Source organism: Ornithorhynchus anatinus, chromosome 2, assembly GCF_004115215.2.
Source record: "Ornithorhynchus anatinus isolate Pmale09 chromosome 2, mOrnAna1.pri.v4, whole genome shotgun sequence".
Lineage (NCBI taxonomy): Eukaryota > Metazoa > Chordata > Mammalia > Monotremata > Ornithorhynchidae > Ornithorhynchus > Ornithorhynchus anatinus.
In genome coordinates this window covers 19,410,720-19,428,712 of record NC_041729.1, presented here as the reverse complement: position 1 = coordinate 19,428,712, position 17,993 = coordinate 19,410,720, and the positions used below count along the sequence as shown (strand labels likewise).

At 43.4% G+C, this 17,993-nt stretch overlaps 1 protein-coding gene across 2 annotated transcripts in view; it reads right to left on the bottom strand.

Moving 5' to 3' along the window:
- CUX2 (cut like homeobox 2) overlaps window positions 1-15,399 on the bottom strand; it is a 366,558-nt gene extending 351,159 nt beyond the window's left edge. Inside the window, exon 1 of one of the 2 annotated variants that reach the window (XM_029057640.2) lies at window positions 15,151-15,399. In XM_029057640.2, coding sequence (XP_028913473.1) covers window positions 15,151-15,295 — 145 coding nt within the window. In that variant the 5' untranslated portion in view covers window positions 15,296-15,399. The remainder of the gene's footprint in view (window positions 1-15,150) is intronic. The other variant, XM_029057642.2, reaches the window with a different exon arrangement.
- Between the last annotated feature and the right edge of the window lie 2,594 nt (window positions 15,400-17,993).

The window sequence follows — 17,993 nt, the reverse complement described above, 5'->3', positions numbered from 1 at the left end:
TAACAAAATAAGCCACACACAGCAGAGTAAAAGGGAAAATGCTGTCTGGGAGCCAGTTCTCTCTGTGCCTGGGGGACAGTGTTTTATGCAGCTTCCATTTTGGACACCCACGGCACTGGGAGTAGGTTCAAGCCCAGCAGAAGGTGATCCTTCCTGAAAAAGGGAAAGTGGGAGAAGAAGGCAGGAGCCCGGAGAAAGAGTGGGACCACATCCTCTTTTGTTTATTCCACACTGAATCTGCTGGTGCCAGCGGGAGAGAGTAGAAATACCTATATGGTATCCTCACGAGAGATCACCTGGGTGATGATATGAACTTATTATTATTAACAACAGTAATTGTGGTGTTTGTTAAACCCTTACTGTACTAAGCAATGAGGAAGTTGCAAGACAATCAGGTCCCACTCTGGAGAGAGGACAATCAGGAGAGAGAACAGATGTTAAATCCCTAGATTGCAGATCCAGTTGGACACAGTCCATGTCCCACTCAGGGTTCACAGTCTTGTTCCTCATTTTACAGATGAGGTAACCGAGGTACAGAGAAGTTAAGTGACTTGCCCAGGGTCAAGTCGGAGCCGGGGCTAGAACACAGAGCCTCTGACTCCCAGGCCCATGCTCTTTCCACTAGGTCACATTGCTTCAACATACATGTGTTCTAATCCCAGATCCTTCACTGATTTCTGTGTGACTTTGCCAAGAAATTGACACCCCTTTGTGTCAAGTCCTTCAAGATACACCCCAGGTCCAAGAAAGATGCTCTGAGGATGAGCCATATGATCTGGGGGGTGAGAACATGGAGGCTGAGAGGGGAATTTCCTCTTGGAGGGTGTTGATTAGCCTACTGGAGCACTCATTCCCTGAATGGAGCCCCTGAGGTCTGATCGTGGCTAAAGTGCTTTAGATCTCCTGGCCATAGGCCATGAGAAGCAGTGTGACCTAGTGGAAGAAGCACAGGCCTGGTAGTCAGAGGACCTGGGTTCTAATCCCCTGCCTGCCACTAGTGTGCAGTGTGACTTTGGGTAAGTCATCTAATATCTCTGTACCTCAGTTACCTTACCTGTAAAATTGGGAGTAAGACAGTGAGCTCTGTGTGGGACATGGACTATGCCCAATCTGATGATCTTACATCTATCTCAACGCTTAGTATAGTGCGTGGCACTAAACAAATACCATAAAAAAATCCAAGCCACAACTGAGTGCATGGTGAAGATGATGATGATGACGATGATGATGATAATGATGATGATGAAGTTGATGTCCATTTGTCCTTAACTGTCCCTGGGCATATACACTAGGATCCGTGACCTTTGGGCACTGGATATTTGCCTCTCCACTCAACCCCACAACACTTATGTACCTAAGTTTAAATTAATAATAATGATGTTGGTATTTGTTAAGTGCTTACTATGTGCAGAGTACTGTTCTAAGCGCTGGGGTATACAGGGTAATCAGGTCGTCCCATATGAGGCTCACAGTTTTAATACCCATTTTACAGATGAGGTAACTGAGGCACCTAGAAGTGAAGTGACTTGCCCACAGTCACACAGCTGACAAGTGGCAGAGCCTGGATTCGAACCCATGACCTCTGACTCCCAAGCCCGGGCTCTTTCCACTGAGAATATTATAAGTTTTCAATTTACATTGATGTCTGTCTTCCCCTTTATACTGCTCTCTGTGGGCAGGGAACATGCCTGCCAATTCTGTTGTATTGTACACTCTTAAATGCTTAGTATAGTGCTCTGTAAATGGTAAATGGTCAGTAAATACCCTTGATTGAGTTCTCTGAGTCAGATCCCTTATCTTGTGTCTACCTTGGTGCTTAGCAAGGTGCTTGACCCAATGTAAGTGCTTAATAAGCACCATCTGCCATCCTCTCTCCTGGAATCTGTCTAATCAGAATTCAGAGTCCAGAAATGATTCTTTCTGGAGCCTTAGGTAGTTCTACTTTGCTCCTTTTTTTAAACTGTGGGATGCACAGAGAGCCCATAAATGTTCCCAAGGCCAGAAAATCCAACAAGCAACAATTAGGCCCCCACAGGAGGCATAATCCTGGTGTAGGTATTGGAGCAGTGATTTTAAACCAAACATTTAGTAGAGTCTTGACTCTCTCCATCTGTAATCAACCATAGCCCTTATGCCATCTACACTCCTCCGATGGTGCAGATGGGATAGGTTAAATTGTTGGTTAAGATGATCTTTTATGGAGAGCTTAGCATGAGCACATGCTCCCAAGGTGGCCAGTGGAGAAGGTACAAGGATGTACTAAAGACCAGCCTCCAAATATGCTCTATCGACCTCATACTGGAACGGGCAGCCCGAAACAGGCCCATTCGGTTCTTCTGTCTTCTGAGAACAGATACCATGCCACCTCAGTAAAAGAGCATTTTTAAGCACTGCCCAATCAATAGTACTAACTTTATTGTGCATGGCCTATGCCTCACACCTTTTTCTCTGCATGGGAGGGATAGACCTCGGCTTGCCCTCTAGACTGTAAGCTCATAGTGGGCAAGGAACATGTGTACCAAGAACTGTGGTATTTTTTAAGTGCTTACTATGTGCCAAGCACTATATTAAGTGCTGGGGTAAACACAAGAAAATCAAGTCCCATATAGGACTCAGATTCTAAGTAGGAGGAAGCACAGGTATTAAATCCCCATTTTGCAGATGAGGTAACTGAGGCGCAGAGATGTGAAGTGACTTGCTTAAAGTCATACAGTAGAGAAGTGGCCGAGGGGGGATTAGAACCCAGCTCCTCTGACACCTAGGCCTATGCTCTTTCCACTAGTCCACACTGCTTCCCTAACTTGTATTGTACTCTCCCAAATGCTTAGAACAGTGCTCTGCACACAGTAAGCACTCAATAAATGCCTTTGATGATGATGGTCTCTGTTATTTGAAGGGTGATTTCCTCATCAGCCTCACGGTAGTGTTTGCATTACTAAGGATGAGGGCAATCTGGTAACGAATTTGCTTGATTTCAGATAATTATTAAAGCAGTGTGGCTCAGTGGAAAGAGCCCGGGTTTGGGAGTCAGAGGTCATGGGTTCAAATCCCAGCTCCGCCACTCATCAGCTGTGTGACTGTGGGCAAGTCACCTAACTTCTCTAGGCCTCAGTTCCCTCATCTGTAAAATGGGGATTAAGACTGTGAGCCTCACATGGGACAACCTGATTACCCTGTATCTACCCCAGCACTTAGAACAGTGCTCTGCACATAATAAGTGCTTAACAAATACCAACATTATTATTCAATGCACAAAACTTGTTTACTGTTTATTCAGTCATATTTACTGAGCACTTACTGGGTGCAGAGCTCTGTACTAACTGCTTGAAGTTTGCCATTTCTGAAAGCAAACTCCCACTTCAGAGGAAGGAGGTGGTGAGAATAGTATTTCCCATCCACAAACTTCATCATCTTGTGCCTCTTTGCTCTCTCCCTGGAAAGGACACGGCTCCTCTTCCTAGCATTGATTTTGGCATATCAATGCCCCGCTGAAGGTAGAAGGGTTGGCAGGCTGATGGTAATGGGATCTTCCCCATTGCAATCAAGGAGTCTTGGGCTCTGAGCCATTCTCTCAGGCCCTTTCACACCCCATGGTGCCTTCAGCACCTCTCCCATACACTGCTTTGAACAAGCCACAACCTGGGCAGGAAGGAACAGTGCATGTGGAGACCTAGGTTCCAGATGAAGAGATGGTGCCCATGCTTAGAAGAGTTGGTTGTTTTATCCATATGTTCCGGGTCTAATAGCAGTCATTTCTGTCTTCTAAAAGGCTTTAAGGAGGTATATAAGTGAGTGGACAGGTGCCATCCTCTAGACTGTAAACTCATTATGGCCAAGGGAATGTGTCTATTGTATTGCTTTCCCAAACACTTTATACAGTGCTCTGCACACAGTAAGTGCTCAATAAATATGATTGAATGAATGAATTGAATGAGTGAATCTTCCCCATTAACTAGATGTGTAAGGTCTCTGAGGGCAGGAATGGTCTCTACCTATTCTATAGTAGTCTCGCAAGCACTTAGAACAGTGCTCTGCACTTGGTATGTTCTCTGCTCTGCATTTCTCTTCCAGTTGGGAAGAGTTCTCGTTTGGATCAGAGAGTACAGAGTGGAAATTCAAACCAGACCTTTTAAGACCACCCTCACCAATGCAGGGGAAAAGCATTTTTGCCTAATTTTCACCTGCACCAGATTAAAATGGCAAAGGCTTAGAAATGCTCCGGTGAGGTGATTCGGTCTAGGGGAAAGCCACAGGATTGAAGAGTGATTCCTCCTTTGGAGTTGAACTAGGATGTAGTAGGTATGTCTTCTCCTGTCCTGAGCCAGGTCAAACAGTCTTCTTTGTTCAAGAAACTAATTGTCTAACTGGGAAAACAAGACAGGTACCCTTACATTTGCATTTACAAAGCAGCAGCATGGTCTAATGGATGGAGCACATGCCTCAGAGTCAGAAGGACCTGGGTTCTAATCTCAGTTCTGCCACATGTCTGCTGGATGACCTAGGGCAAGTCACTTAACTTCTCTGTTCCTCAGTTACCTTATCTGAAAAATGGGGATTAAGACTACGAGCTCCATGAGAGACCTAGAGTGTGTCCGACCTGATTAGTTTGCATCTGCCCTAGTACTAAGTACAGCAGCGGGGACATAGCAAGTGCTTAACAAATTCTTGCAATCAATATAAATATGAACATTTCAATACAATTAGGGGATGGTGGGGGAAAGAATGAGCCATTGATTGTGCTAGTAGATGGAAGAGTGGAAGGGGTTAATCAGTGAGAGCTTCCCTAATGGGTTGAGTCTTGAGCTACACTTCTATTCTTTTCTATTTTTATCTTGGTCATCCTGGTCTTTGACATAAGCCAACTCTGAACCACAAACATTGCCTTTCATCTCATTACCACTGAAACCACTTCATACACACAGTCCTTCAATGCCCTGAGGAGTGTAATCATGCATACTGACAAAAGCAGGACCAGGCAGACTCAGAGTGGCTATTGGGGGATTGTTTTATTTCCCCCTTTCTGGAACTCTCTCACCTCATGTAGTCCAATAAACCACAACTCTTCCCATTTTCAAAGTATTCTGAAATCTCATCTCTTCCGAAAGGGCTTCCTTCATGAATTTCTCATTTCCTCAGTTTATATCAACTGCCTTTTCAGCTGTTCAGAGCTTTCTAAATGCTTAAATCTCAAGACCTCTGGCATTAATGTATATATTTTAAATACTTTATCATGTAGTCCTAATTGTAATATGTGTCTATCTCCCTGTTAGAGTGTAAACTTCTTGAGGGCAGGGATCATTGATAATTTTTATTATACTCTCCCAAGCCTCAGAACAATGCTCTGCACATAACAGATGCTCAATATATGCTGTTGATTGATTTACTACCTTTCTTCTTTATGCACTGTCGGTTTAGATGTGGAAGTCAGATAAAACACCCAACTTCCCCAGGTTTCAGGTTTAATATGCTCAGAGGGAATTGAACAAGTACCCAGATTCAATCTGACCTTGGCATTTGTTGTGAAGTATAAATATGTAGTTGCAACGTCATGTTTCTTGTGAGAGACGAGAAACTCTCCTATTCATAAAGAACCCAGAATGTAAGAAATATATTTAAAGGGATAGTGTCAAATACCGTTAGTTGTTAACAACTTGTTTAGAATAACATGTTGAAAACAGAAATGGGAATAGCTTTCCATTTTCTCAGGTCACTGCTGGAGAGGCTGATAGTGCTTTGGATACTGCCAGATTAGTGCCTGAATTAATGCATAATGGAGTTGCAGGTAGAGACCAGGCCTCCCGACAAGATCTAATCATCTAATCAGCGCAGAGTTTGGAGGAGGGTCAGTCAATATTCAGTGAATTCAGCCCAAAGCAGAGTCCAAATAACTTCCTCTAGGCAACCTGACCTAGGCAATTATTGTTCTATAAATCTATATTAGTAGTCCACACCAGGCACTCCAAATTACCAGGAAAATCCTGGCAGACCATTCCCCTTGAGGGTGAATGTAGGTCACCCATGACTGTGAGCCACCATTTTTTTGCTCCAAGCTCAGAGCAAGTAAAAAGCCAGATTCAGAGTGGCACAGCAGATTCTCAATAACAATGATAACAATAATAATAATAATTGAGGTATTTGTTAGTGCTTTGTGCTTGCCAAGTACTGTGCTAAATCAGGGTAGATACAACATAATCAAATCATTGGGGAGCTTTCACTCTTCCCCATCTCCTCCCAGGGCTATCCAAGTAAGAATTTATGAGCCCTTTGGTCCCATTATCCCCTTTCTCCCCTACTGCCACTGATGAGAAGTCACGTGAGAGAACCCATGTCAGGTCTTCAAGCAGCTGAGCTGATAGGTGAAACACAAAATGAGAGGAGACTAGGCATTGTTTATATAAATTTCTTAATGATTGTCTTGAGTCAGTAAATGCTGCTTTGTATTAGCAACATATCTCAGCAGATATTACCCTTTCAGGGAAATATAGTCCTTTAGTATTATCGTGGCCCTAGCTCAGGGTCACACCTGGAGAGTTTCCAGTATCCTATCAGTCTCAACTATGAGAGGAAGAGTTGAGCAGAGGCATATCCATTCCACTCCTAGCTTGGGCAGTGGCTGGCAAGTGGAAGGCAATTTGCTACAGACTCACCTCGGCTGGGCAGCAGCGGCATGGGAGAGAGTTGAGGGCAGAGACTTTACTGCGCGGAAGACAATGGTTAACCACTTCCATATTTTGACCAAGAAAACTCTATGGCTACACTACCAGAACAACTGAAGGTGGTAGTGGGTTGTTCTGGGAGAGATGTGTCTGCGGTGTCGCTATGGGTCGGAGACAACTCGATGGCATAAGACAAGACAGTATTATCGTGGACATGCATTCCAAGTCCCGACTTTAGAACTCCAAGAACTGTTTTATATTTTCAGATCATTTATATCAGGAACTTGCAACATTTTTTAAAACTGTGCCCTTCAGGCTCAAGGTTTCATCAAAAGAACTTCCTTTTCCAACCACAAATCCTCCTTTCACATTCCCTCCACCTCTCTTTCAGTGCCCCCTCCTACCTATCCTTACACACACACACACACACACACACACCACTCACATGCACAGAAATATTCACCCAACTCCAGCTGTCCTTTCTCTATAAATCACTAGAGTAGATGACAAAACAAAACAGCTCCTTTTACTTCAAAGCCTGAGATACTGAGCAAGACTCTTTTATCCTGTCCCTATTCCTGTTTCTTCTTATTGCTGAGCACCCCTGGAGTCTTCCCCATTGTTTGCCATAATGGCTGTAGTCCTACAGTGCTTTGGGATACCCATAGGGGTTCACACATCCCTGGTTGACAACTTCTGATGTTTATGGCAGTCATGTTAAATTTTCTGCATTGATTGATTGATTGCCCGGGCAAATTTACACGAACTCCACCTGATTTAGTCCCCTTCCTCCAAGTGAGTGAATGCTTAAACAACCCAGGGAGTGTGGTTCCAGTGTGTGGTCTTCCCCACCCCCACCCACCTTCTTAACTTCTTCTGTCCTTCCACTGCATTATCCCAGTCCTCTGAAGAGTTCACACCTACCAAAACCTACCATACCTATCCACTATCACCTACCAAAAAGTGGAAGGGAGAAATGAAAGGAGAAGAAAGTCAAACCCATCTGTTTTGCTATTTCTAACAGTTCTAATAAAAGATTTGGTGAGGGGAATGTTGAAATAGATGGATAAAATAAGTCTTTGGGATTATCTAAGGGATATTCCAGAATTTTCTTGCCCCTAGATGCTCAGGAAATAATACTGAACTAATGAATTGGTTGGCTCTTTCTTTACTGAATATGAGCTAGGGAATGCAGAACTATTGTCTAAAACACTTGGAAACTTTTGATATGGGGCTGTAACTCAATCATCATTATTTACTGAGCACCCTGTTGGGTGTTACAAAAAGAAGAACAAGGGAGAGTTCTGTCCTCAGACTTTGACCCTCAAAGGATGACAGACACCCCAGACATGTTTCTTGCCCACAGTGATCTTAGAGGAGAGGAACATCTCTTATCTCACTACCTTATTTCCTCCCTAGTACTATTTAAACACTTCTACATTTGAGGCATTTGAGTCCTCACACCCTAAGCACTTGGGTAGCCATACCACTCCCTCCCCATCACAAATATTAATAACAACTGTGGTATTTGTTAAGCTCTTACTATGTGCCAAGCACTGTACTAAGGGCTGGGGTGGATTCAGGTAAATCTGGTTGGGTCCAGACCCTGTCCTACATGGGGCTCACAGTCTCAATCCCCATTTTACAAATGGTATAACTGAGGCCCAGAGAAGTGAAGTCATTTGCCCAAGGTCACACAGCAGACACATGGTGGAGCTGGGATTACAACCCATGACCTTCTGACTCCCAGGACCATGCTCTATCCACTACACCATGCTGCTTCTCACAAAGCTTATGTACAGATCTTCGTACTCAATTGTTTCCCTCTACCTATAATTTATTTTAGGGTCTGTTCCCCCCAAACCCACTAGATTATAAGCTCCTTGAGGGCAGGGATCATGTCTACTAATTCTATTGAACTCTCCCAAGCACATAGTACAATGCTCAGCACATAATAAGTGCTCAGTAAATATTATTGATTGATTGATGAACACAAAACACACAAATGAAAACTGTACATTACAGGTCCATGGCCATGTTGTCCCTTAAAGGATAAAACACCTCATGGTCTACCCTGAGTTTTTCCATTTCTACATGCTTCATTTGCTTGTTTCTTCCTAGATGTTCTCTTGGATCTGTTGGAAGTTCTCCTGGATTCCATCCTGTGTCAGCTTCCTCCAGCCCAGGCACTGCATCTCTATTACAGAGCCTGATTTAAACCTCGTACAGATCATCAGCAGATAATGTGTCCCTTTTCTCAGCAGATGGTCGGGAATTCACATCACACAAGAGGTAATGAGATGGCAGCCATTTGTTTTCATTTTCTCTCCCATTCTGTGTTTTTCTATTGATTCATTTCATGAAAAATCCATGCTCTATGATTTCAGAATCTTCCCTCAGTGGGAGTTTTCATTTTCCCCCACTCCAGACCTACTTTAAAAGAAAAATAATCCACAAGGGGCCTGTATGGTTTGCGGTTTTCAGAATCTGTTTATTATCCCAAAAGACCACAGTGCTCACCCTCCTCATCTCCCTCTACATCACGGCTTGTCCCCCAACCTGCTCCCAATCACGTTACTTTTTCAGTGGTATTTGCTTAGCTCTGACTTTGTGCCAGACACTGTACTAAATGCTGGAGTAGATACAAGATAATCAGGTTGAACACAGTCCCTGTCTTCTACAGGGCTCACAGTCTTAATCCCCATTTTACAGTTGAGGTAACTGAAGCACAGAGAAGTTAAGTAATTTGCCCAAAGTCACACAGCAGACAATCGGTGGAGGTAGGATTAGAACCCAGGGCCTCTGTCTCCCATACTCTTTCAACTAGGCCACGCTGCTTCTCAAAGCAGCCACACTCGTGGCTTTCTCCCTCATTGCCTACAAGGAGTTTATGGTCTAGATGGGGAGAGAGACATTAAAATAATGAGATAGGGGAAACAGCAGGGTGTAAAGCCACTGAAAATGTTGCCACCAATTATTTTTCCAAATCACCAAAGATGGCAAAACATCTTGTCACAGATCCATGGAGACCCCCAAGAGGCCCTCCTAGAATGTGGGGTTAGACAGGTAAGTATTAAAAAAAAGACCTAATGTCATGGGAACAGGAGAATGTTAGGGCAAGATACCTTTAAAAAATGAAAGGTCCAGAGGGGATCAGGGAGTGCTGGATTGGAAAAGCCAGTAAGATGTAACAGAAAGCCTCACTTGTTCATTGTTAAATCATGTAAATAAACAAATTATTCATTGTTTAATAAAACATGCAGTGACTGTCTTGATTAAAGAGATGATACACAACATAATACGATGAGTCAAATAATTAAGAGACTATTTGCAAAAGTTATAGGAGGGGAATCCTCTTTAGCATTATTAAATTATCGAACTACTTTGTCAAAAGAATGGTCGGTCACCAGTGGAGTTATTATTTGGGAGAAAAGACAGAACTAGACTTCCAACAAATTTAGAAATGAAATCAGTGAGAGGAAAGACATTTAAATAGAAATAAGATGACAAGAAAAAGAAAGGACAAGCTGTGGTATGACAGGCATTCTCATAGTTGTCTAAATGAAAGGAAGATGATGAAGTTAGTTTGTTCAATGGAAATTATTGGGTGGATAAAAGAGTTGCTACGTGGGAAATGGCAATAAAATTGCATGAGGTTAAAATGGAAAACGGATAGAGCTACAGCATGAACAAGAAGCATTTACAACTACCGACGGGAAAGAATAAAATAGGCACAGAAAACAAGATTTTGTGGGGGTTGGTGGGAGGAAAGAAAGGACTACAAGGAAGCTAAACAAGGATAGTCTAAACAATGCTACAGTATGGATTAAAACATGAAGAATGACAATACTGAGAGTGAAGAAACTGGGAAAGCAATCAATCGAACAGTCAGTGGTATTTAATGAGTGCTTACTCTGTACAGACCACTGCACTAAACACTTGGGAGAGAACGACAGAGTAAGGAGACTTGATCTCTGCCCTCAAAGAGCTTACAGATATGAGAAGGGTGATCAGTTAATCAATGAGAAGCAGTATGATGGCCTAGTGGATAGAACACAGGCCTGGGAGTCAGGAGGACCTGAGTTCTAATCATGAAGCAATTTATCTCCTGGGTCACCTTGGGCAAGTGACTTCACATCTCTGTGCCTCAGTTACTGCATCTGTAAAATGGGGATTAAGACCATGTGGTACATTGACTGTAACCAGCTGAATTAGCTTGTATCTACCGCAGTGCTTAGGACTGTGCCTGGCACATTGCAAGCACTTAACAAATACCATTTAAAAAAATCAATGATATTTATTGAGCACTTACCATGGGCAGAGACAACTAGAGTGAGAAGAAAGTCTGAAAGGTAAAGGAAGTCTGTGTAAAAAAAGTAAATAATATTCTAATATTGATAACTTATTCATATAGTCTCTAATACATCACCAAGGGAGGTCCATTTGGATAGGATTCCTGTTAGTGGGAAAGTTCCAGAAAGGGACAGGATGTGCTGGGAGAGCTGGCAACGAGCAGTAGAGGAGCTGAACAGGAGAGAGGCTCTCCCTTGTGCATAATTCAATCATATAAATAAACAAGTTATTTTTGTCTCAACAAAACATAATGTGTCTAGCTTGATTATAAGTGCAGACACCTAACAAGGGTTTTATGAAATTGAGTCCGATGCTCAAAGTTCTGGCAGAAAAAATTCCAAGCCCTTAGGCTCTGGGCCAAACAAGAGCTCCTGCTATTCAAAAGGAGAACATTTTGGAGGTGCCCCACATGCACAACTTCTATTTCATCAAATGAGTGGCCAAGAAACCTGTGCTTTCTCTTGGGGAGACAAGATAGACTCCTTTTGAATCATTACGTACTCTCCCTGTTCTCCCTCCTTGGAGAAAGAAACTCATTGGCTGATTTTTGTGGACTTGCATCAACTGAGAACTTGTGACAGTCAGCAATTTCAGTTTTCCCAGAGAGCATGGGACCCAGGGGACCCGGGTGTCTCTGAATAAACCGGTTTGCAATGGTTTCTCTTCATTTTCATCAACACCCAAATCCTCTTCCTGTTTTTTTTCCACTGGAATCCTCATCCAGTTTCCTTGTCTCCTTTCCTCTTCCAGGCAAGGTGGAGTTTAAAAACCCATAAAACTGGACATCCATATGTACATGAATCTTGTGTCTGTTAACATAGTCTCTAGGTCTCTTTTTATACACTAATTCCAGTCTTTACCCCCAGCATCATAGATGCAGAATCTACTTGTTTTGGGGATTTTTTTAAATGGTATTTAAGTGCTTACTCTGTGCCAGGCACTGTGCTAAGCACTGAAGTAGAGACAAGATAATCGAGTTGGACATAGTCCTTGTCCCACAGGGGGCTCACCATCTTAAACCCCATTTTACAGATGGAAACTGAGGCACAGAGAGGTGTCACACAGGGTCACACAGCAAAGAAGTGGCAGAGTCCTCTGACTCCCAGGATCTTGTTCTTTCCACTAGGCAATGCTGCTTCTCTTGTTGCCCAAATATCCAAGAACTTTGAAAACTGCTTCCTATCCTTCCCTAAACATGGTTCCCAGTCCCACCTTCTTGACGTAAAGCACAATTGCCTTCTCACTGGGCCTTTTCCAGACCTCCCCAAGGAAGGAGTTTGGCCATGGAGGAGCAACCAGCAACTGCAGGACAGATGCTAATGACTCTCTGAACATAATCAGATGGAATTAACATCCAGGCAGGAAGTCTGTCTGATCCTTGCCATGAGTGCATGAATCCTTTCTTTCTCCTCCACTAATCTCCTCTCTCAGATATTGTAATTTACATTTAACGAGGAGACTGGTTAGTGGGAGCTGAGATGGATCCTTTTGATGAGTCTGAAACAATGAGATCAAGCCCAGGCTGAGAAAGGTCAGCCTGTATTAGTTTCTCAGAGAAAAAATGGAGACCTCCAGCACTCAGAGGCCAACTCCATTTGAAAATATCAACTTCCCTTTGCCCGAGGCTCATTTCTGACCATAGTTATGGATCAGTGTTGTCTCCCTCCTCAAAGGTCACCTTCCTTGCACAGTGGAGAAATGGTGCAAAGCTTAGAAATGCAGCAATAGAAACAGAAAGGCTTTGCTCTGGGAATCTGGACAGTTTCAGTGTTTAATGATTTTCCCACTGATGGGTCAGGTTTTGCCATTGGGACACTCCATTTCTGCAGATGCAGTAATTTAGATGTCCCAGGTTTCCTCCCACAAAACTCCTGACTTTATCTTGTTTCAGAGTTTTCTCAGGTCTAGAAATTCCATTTTTTTCCATCAGATTTTTACTTTCCTCTGCTATGGTTGCCTGAGTTCCACACTGATCCTGCCTTGCATGTATTGGGCCTGGGCCCTAAATAGAATGTGGTGCCCAATAACAGTCTATGATTAATTTTCAAGGTATCACTGAGACAAAAAAATATTCAGAAGCCTTAACAGTTCCTCTCCCTCCATCCAATGGCCACCAAACTGGTCCATATCCTGACTTGATTACTCCATCAGCCTCCTCACTGATTTCCCACTGAAGTCTCTCCAGTCTTCAGTCCATTCTTCACTCTGGTGACTGGATCATTTTTCTAAAATGTTATTCTGCACACATCTCCCCATTCCTCAAAACCTCCATTGGTTGCTCATCCCTTTCTGCATCAGGCAGAAAAACCTCACCTTTAGCTTCAAGACTCTCAATCTCTCCTTCCCTCCTACTTTATACACTCATTATATTTTACACTCTTTTCCCACTACACACCAGCTCACACTCTTCATTCTTCTTAAGCTAATTGACTCACTCTGCTTGTTCTTGTGCTTCCTGCTCACATCCTCCCTCCCTGAACTCTCAGGCTTTTCACATCCAACAGACAACAGCTCTCCCCATCTTCAAATGCCTTCCGAGAACACATCTCTTCCAGAAGACTATACCCGATTAATTGCTAATCTCCTCACTTTCTATCCTTCAACTACCATTACAGCACTCACAACCTTCAACCCACCAACAAATTCATACATATCTTTCTACTCTATTTTTCCTCCTACCTGTAATTTATTTTAATGTCTGTCTCCCCCACTAGATTGAAAGTTACTTGAGGGCAGGGATCACGTCTACTAATTCTGTTGTACTGCCTCAAATTGTTAATATGGTGCTCCCCATAAATCTAGCACTTGATAAATGCTATTAACTGAGAGGAAAACCTGGACTTGAGGAGTCAAGAAAAACAGGTAAGTGCTTTCCAAACTGCTTCACACACAGTGAAAGCTCAATAAATGCCATTACGACTACTTCTCTGTTTTGCCCTTCATTTGCAGTGTGTCCTTGGACGAGTCACTGACCTCTGTGACTTGGTTTCTCTGATTAAATAGTGAAGATAAGTGGGACTCCTCCCCAGATCTCAGAATGAGGAGAGAATGAATCAGATAACTTCAGTCAAACACTTTAGGTTCTATGTAGAAAGCTGCAGTGTGAACAGAGAATAATTATCATTAAAATAACAATTACAGCACCCAATTCTTTCTTATTTAATAATTTGGGTAAAGAGTAAAGTTGATGCCCACCCAGTGCTTTATCATTATGGACAAATTTACAGAGATTCTGCTAATTGGATATTGTGTAAAATATATACTGAATATACACGTTTTAATCTAGCGCACACAACACAGCTGAACTGTGAGATCAGGGTTTGACAGTTAACTTCAACTTAACAAATCACAACGCTTTTAAAATGAACTGTAATTTAAGTAGAATGCTGTCAAATGAAAAATTGCATGTTTTGTAAAGCAAATTTCCTTCATTCTGTTGCTAATATTATCTGTTCAATCTAGAAGGGATGTTTCCCTCACCAATTTTTGATCTGGACTACATTCTAGGTGGAAAAGGGCTACAAACTCCACTTTGGTTTCCAGTACCCCTGTTTCCTGGTTCTTACAGGGAACTCCACGGTCAGCCTGGTAAGTCTATTCCCCAAATCCCAGGTGTTGTGTATCTTCCCCTGAAAAGCAAAACAGCCACTCCATGGTTTGTTTGCTTTTATGGTATTGGTTAAGCAGTTACTATGTGCCCAGCACTGTTCATTCATTCATTCATTCATTCATTCATTCATTCAATCGTATTTATTGAGCGCTTACTGTGTGCAAAGCACTGTACTAAGCGCTTGGGAAGTACAATTCAGTAACTGATAGAGACAATCCTGGGGTAGATACAAATTAATCCAGTTCAATACAGACCCTGTCCCACATGGGGCTCACTGGGGGAGGAGGTGGGAAAACAGGAATTTCATCCCCATTTTACAGATGAGGAAATTGAGGCACAGAGAAGTTAAGTGACTTGCCCAAGATCCCACAGCAGACAAGTGTTGGAGTCAGAACTAGAACCCAGATCCTCTGACTCCCAGGCCCCAGCTCTTTCCATTAGGCTGTGCTGTGTCCCTATGTTTTAGTAAACATAGGGATTATCTGTTGAGCTCAATTATCTGTAATAGTCATGTCCTCTCTAACCACTGACCTTCATCGTTCTCTTCATTCACCAAACAGCTCAGCATGCACTTCGAGTCCTGTGGGTCAGAGACTTGCATAAAAAAGGAATAATCCTGGCATTCTGCTGCCTGAATATGATGCCCATCACGCAAGATGGATGGTCCTCTTGACATGCTGGGCCCACACTGAAACCTCTCTCTTCTTAGCAGGCACTAGTTAGAAAACTTCTTGAGGTTTGGGAAGAACTTCAGTCAGAGGGCTGAGAGTCCCAACACTGTGGCCATGGTGCAGTAAATGAATGTAGCGCATTGTGATGAAATAACTGAAACATCATTGTGACTGCAGAATCAAGTATCTTTCCTTCTTATCTCTAAAGTGCCCGTGTTTTACATGAAAAAGCCTTTCTAATTAATAGGCCAACCCCTCTTGAGTTTGATAAAAACCGAGTAAAAAAGGATTTGATTAACCCACACTCTTTTCAATTTGGTGTGTTCTGCATGAGTGAAATGTGTTTCCTGCAACAGAGCCAGCACTGGCTCGTCCTGGTTCAGAGCGATAACATTCTTCCCTTTGTGCAGAGGTGATTTATCCCCCTGAGTTCCTGGAAAGTAAGTTTGGGATGGATTCTCAAAGGCAATTTGCATGTGGAGCCCACAAGGGTAATGAATGCTCAGACATTCATTTGCCCATCTGAAAATGGGAAAGCAGGGGGGTGAGGAGGTAGAAGAGTAAGAGCCCATTAACCCCAAAGAAGATGTATGGTGTGAGTGTTTATGGTCCAGAAATCTAGTATGGGTGGTGGGTTTGGACCTGGGACAAATGCAGAGAGTGACATTAGGGAAATCATTTCTGTAGCCCAAAGGGCAAATGCTCTCTCCCCACTACTTCTCACTTCTCCCCCTCACTTCTCTCCCACCACTTCTCCTCGCTCCTCTTCTATTACTCTTCACTCCTCTCCCACTATTTCTCCTGGCTCCTCTCCCACTATTTCTCCTGGCTCCTCTCCCACTACTTCTCCTCCCTCCTCTCCCACTACTTCTCCTCCCTCCTCTCCCACTATTTCTCTTCAGTTCTCTCCCACTAAAAGCCAGCCCCCACACCTCACTCCTCTAGCACCAACCTACTCACTGTGCCTCACTCTCCTCTCTCCCTCCTTTGACTTCTTGCTCACAATATTCTTCTGCCTGGAACTCTCTCCCCCTTCATATCTGACAGATCACCACTGCCTGAATCTTCAAAGCCCTACTAAAATCATATCTCCTCCAATAATAATAATAATAATCGTGGTATTTGTTGAGAGTTTACTATGTGCCAGGCATTGTACTAAGAGCTAGGGTGAATACAAGCAAATTGGGTTGGACACAGTCCCTGTCCCATGTGGGACTCATAGTCTCAATCTCCATTTTACAGATGAGGTAACTGAGGCACAGAGAAGTGAAGTGACTTGCACAAGTTCACACTGCAGGCAAGTGGCAGAGCAGGGATTAGAACCCATGACCTTCTGACTCCCAGGCCCAGGCTCTATCCACTATACCATGCTATTTCTCCAGGAAGCCTTCCTTAATTGTGGCAATTAACTGTGGTATTTGTTAAGTGCTTACTATGTGCCAAGCACTGTACTAAACCCTAGGGGAGATACAAGGTAATCAGGTCCCACACTGGAATCACAATCTAAGTAGGAGGGAGAACAAGAATTGAACCCCTATTTTGCAGATGAGGCAACTGAGGCACTGAGAAGAGAGGTGACTTGCCCAAGTTCACACTGCAGACAAGTGGAGAAGCTGGATGTAGGACCCGGGTCTTCTGACTCATAGGCCTATGCTCTTTCCCCTAGGCCATGCTGATTCCTTGACTATCATCTCATGTCCCCACCTTACTCTCCCTCCCTTCTGTATCACCTATGTATTCAGTTTTGCCCTCTAATCACTTTGATACCCCACCCCAACCTCATACATTTATGTACATATTCCTGTACATGGTCGCTTCCCTTACGTCATTAATTTTAATGTCTGTCTCACTCGCTCAACTGTAAACTCTTTGAGAGCAGAGATTGTGTCTATTTACTCTCTGGTACTCTCCCAAGTGCTTAGGACAGTGCTGTACACCTAGAAGTGCTCGATAAAAACTCTTGATAGACTACCTGCCCTAGAGATTGTAACTCAGGGCAGGTAGAAGTCTGGGATTCTAGACTGAAAGTTCACTGTGGGCAGGGATCCTGTCTACTAACTCTGTTGCACTGTACTCTCCCAAGCACTTAATGCAGTGTTCTGCACATGGTAAGTGCTAAATAAACACCAAGGAGATCTTCTGCCTTCTCTCTAAATCACCCCCTCCACATGCACATCCCACCCCATCCCTTCTTTCCTTATCAAAACACTTGCCCTTTCCCCTTTTCCCTCCCTAACAGCCATGTTCACTGTGCACTATCCAGTGCTTCTTCCCCACTATTTTCGAACTTGCCATGTCTCCCTTATCCTAATAAAACCCTCCCTTGAGTCCACAACTCCCTCCACTTATTGCCCCACCTCCCTCCTACCATTCTTCTCCAAACTCCTTGAGTGGATTATCTAGACCCACTGTCTCAAGTTCCTCTCCAATACTCTCTTTGAACCCCTCCAATCTGGCTTCCATCCCCTTCACTCCACAGAAACCTCCCTCTCAAGGGCCATAAGTGATCTCCTTGCCAAATCCAATGGCCTCTATTCCATTCTAGTCCTCCTTTACCTCTCAGCTGCTTTCGACACTGGTGATCACCCACTTTTCCTGGAAACATTATCCAACCTTGGTTTCCCTGACACTGTCCTCTCCTGGTCCTCCTCCTATCACTCTGGCTGCTCATTCTCAGTCTCTTTCATAGACTCCTCCTCTGCC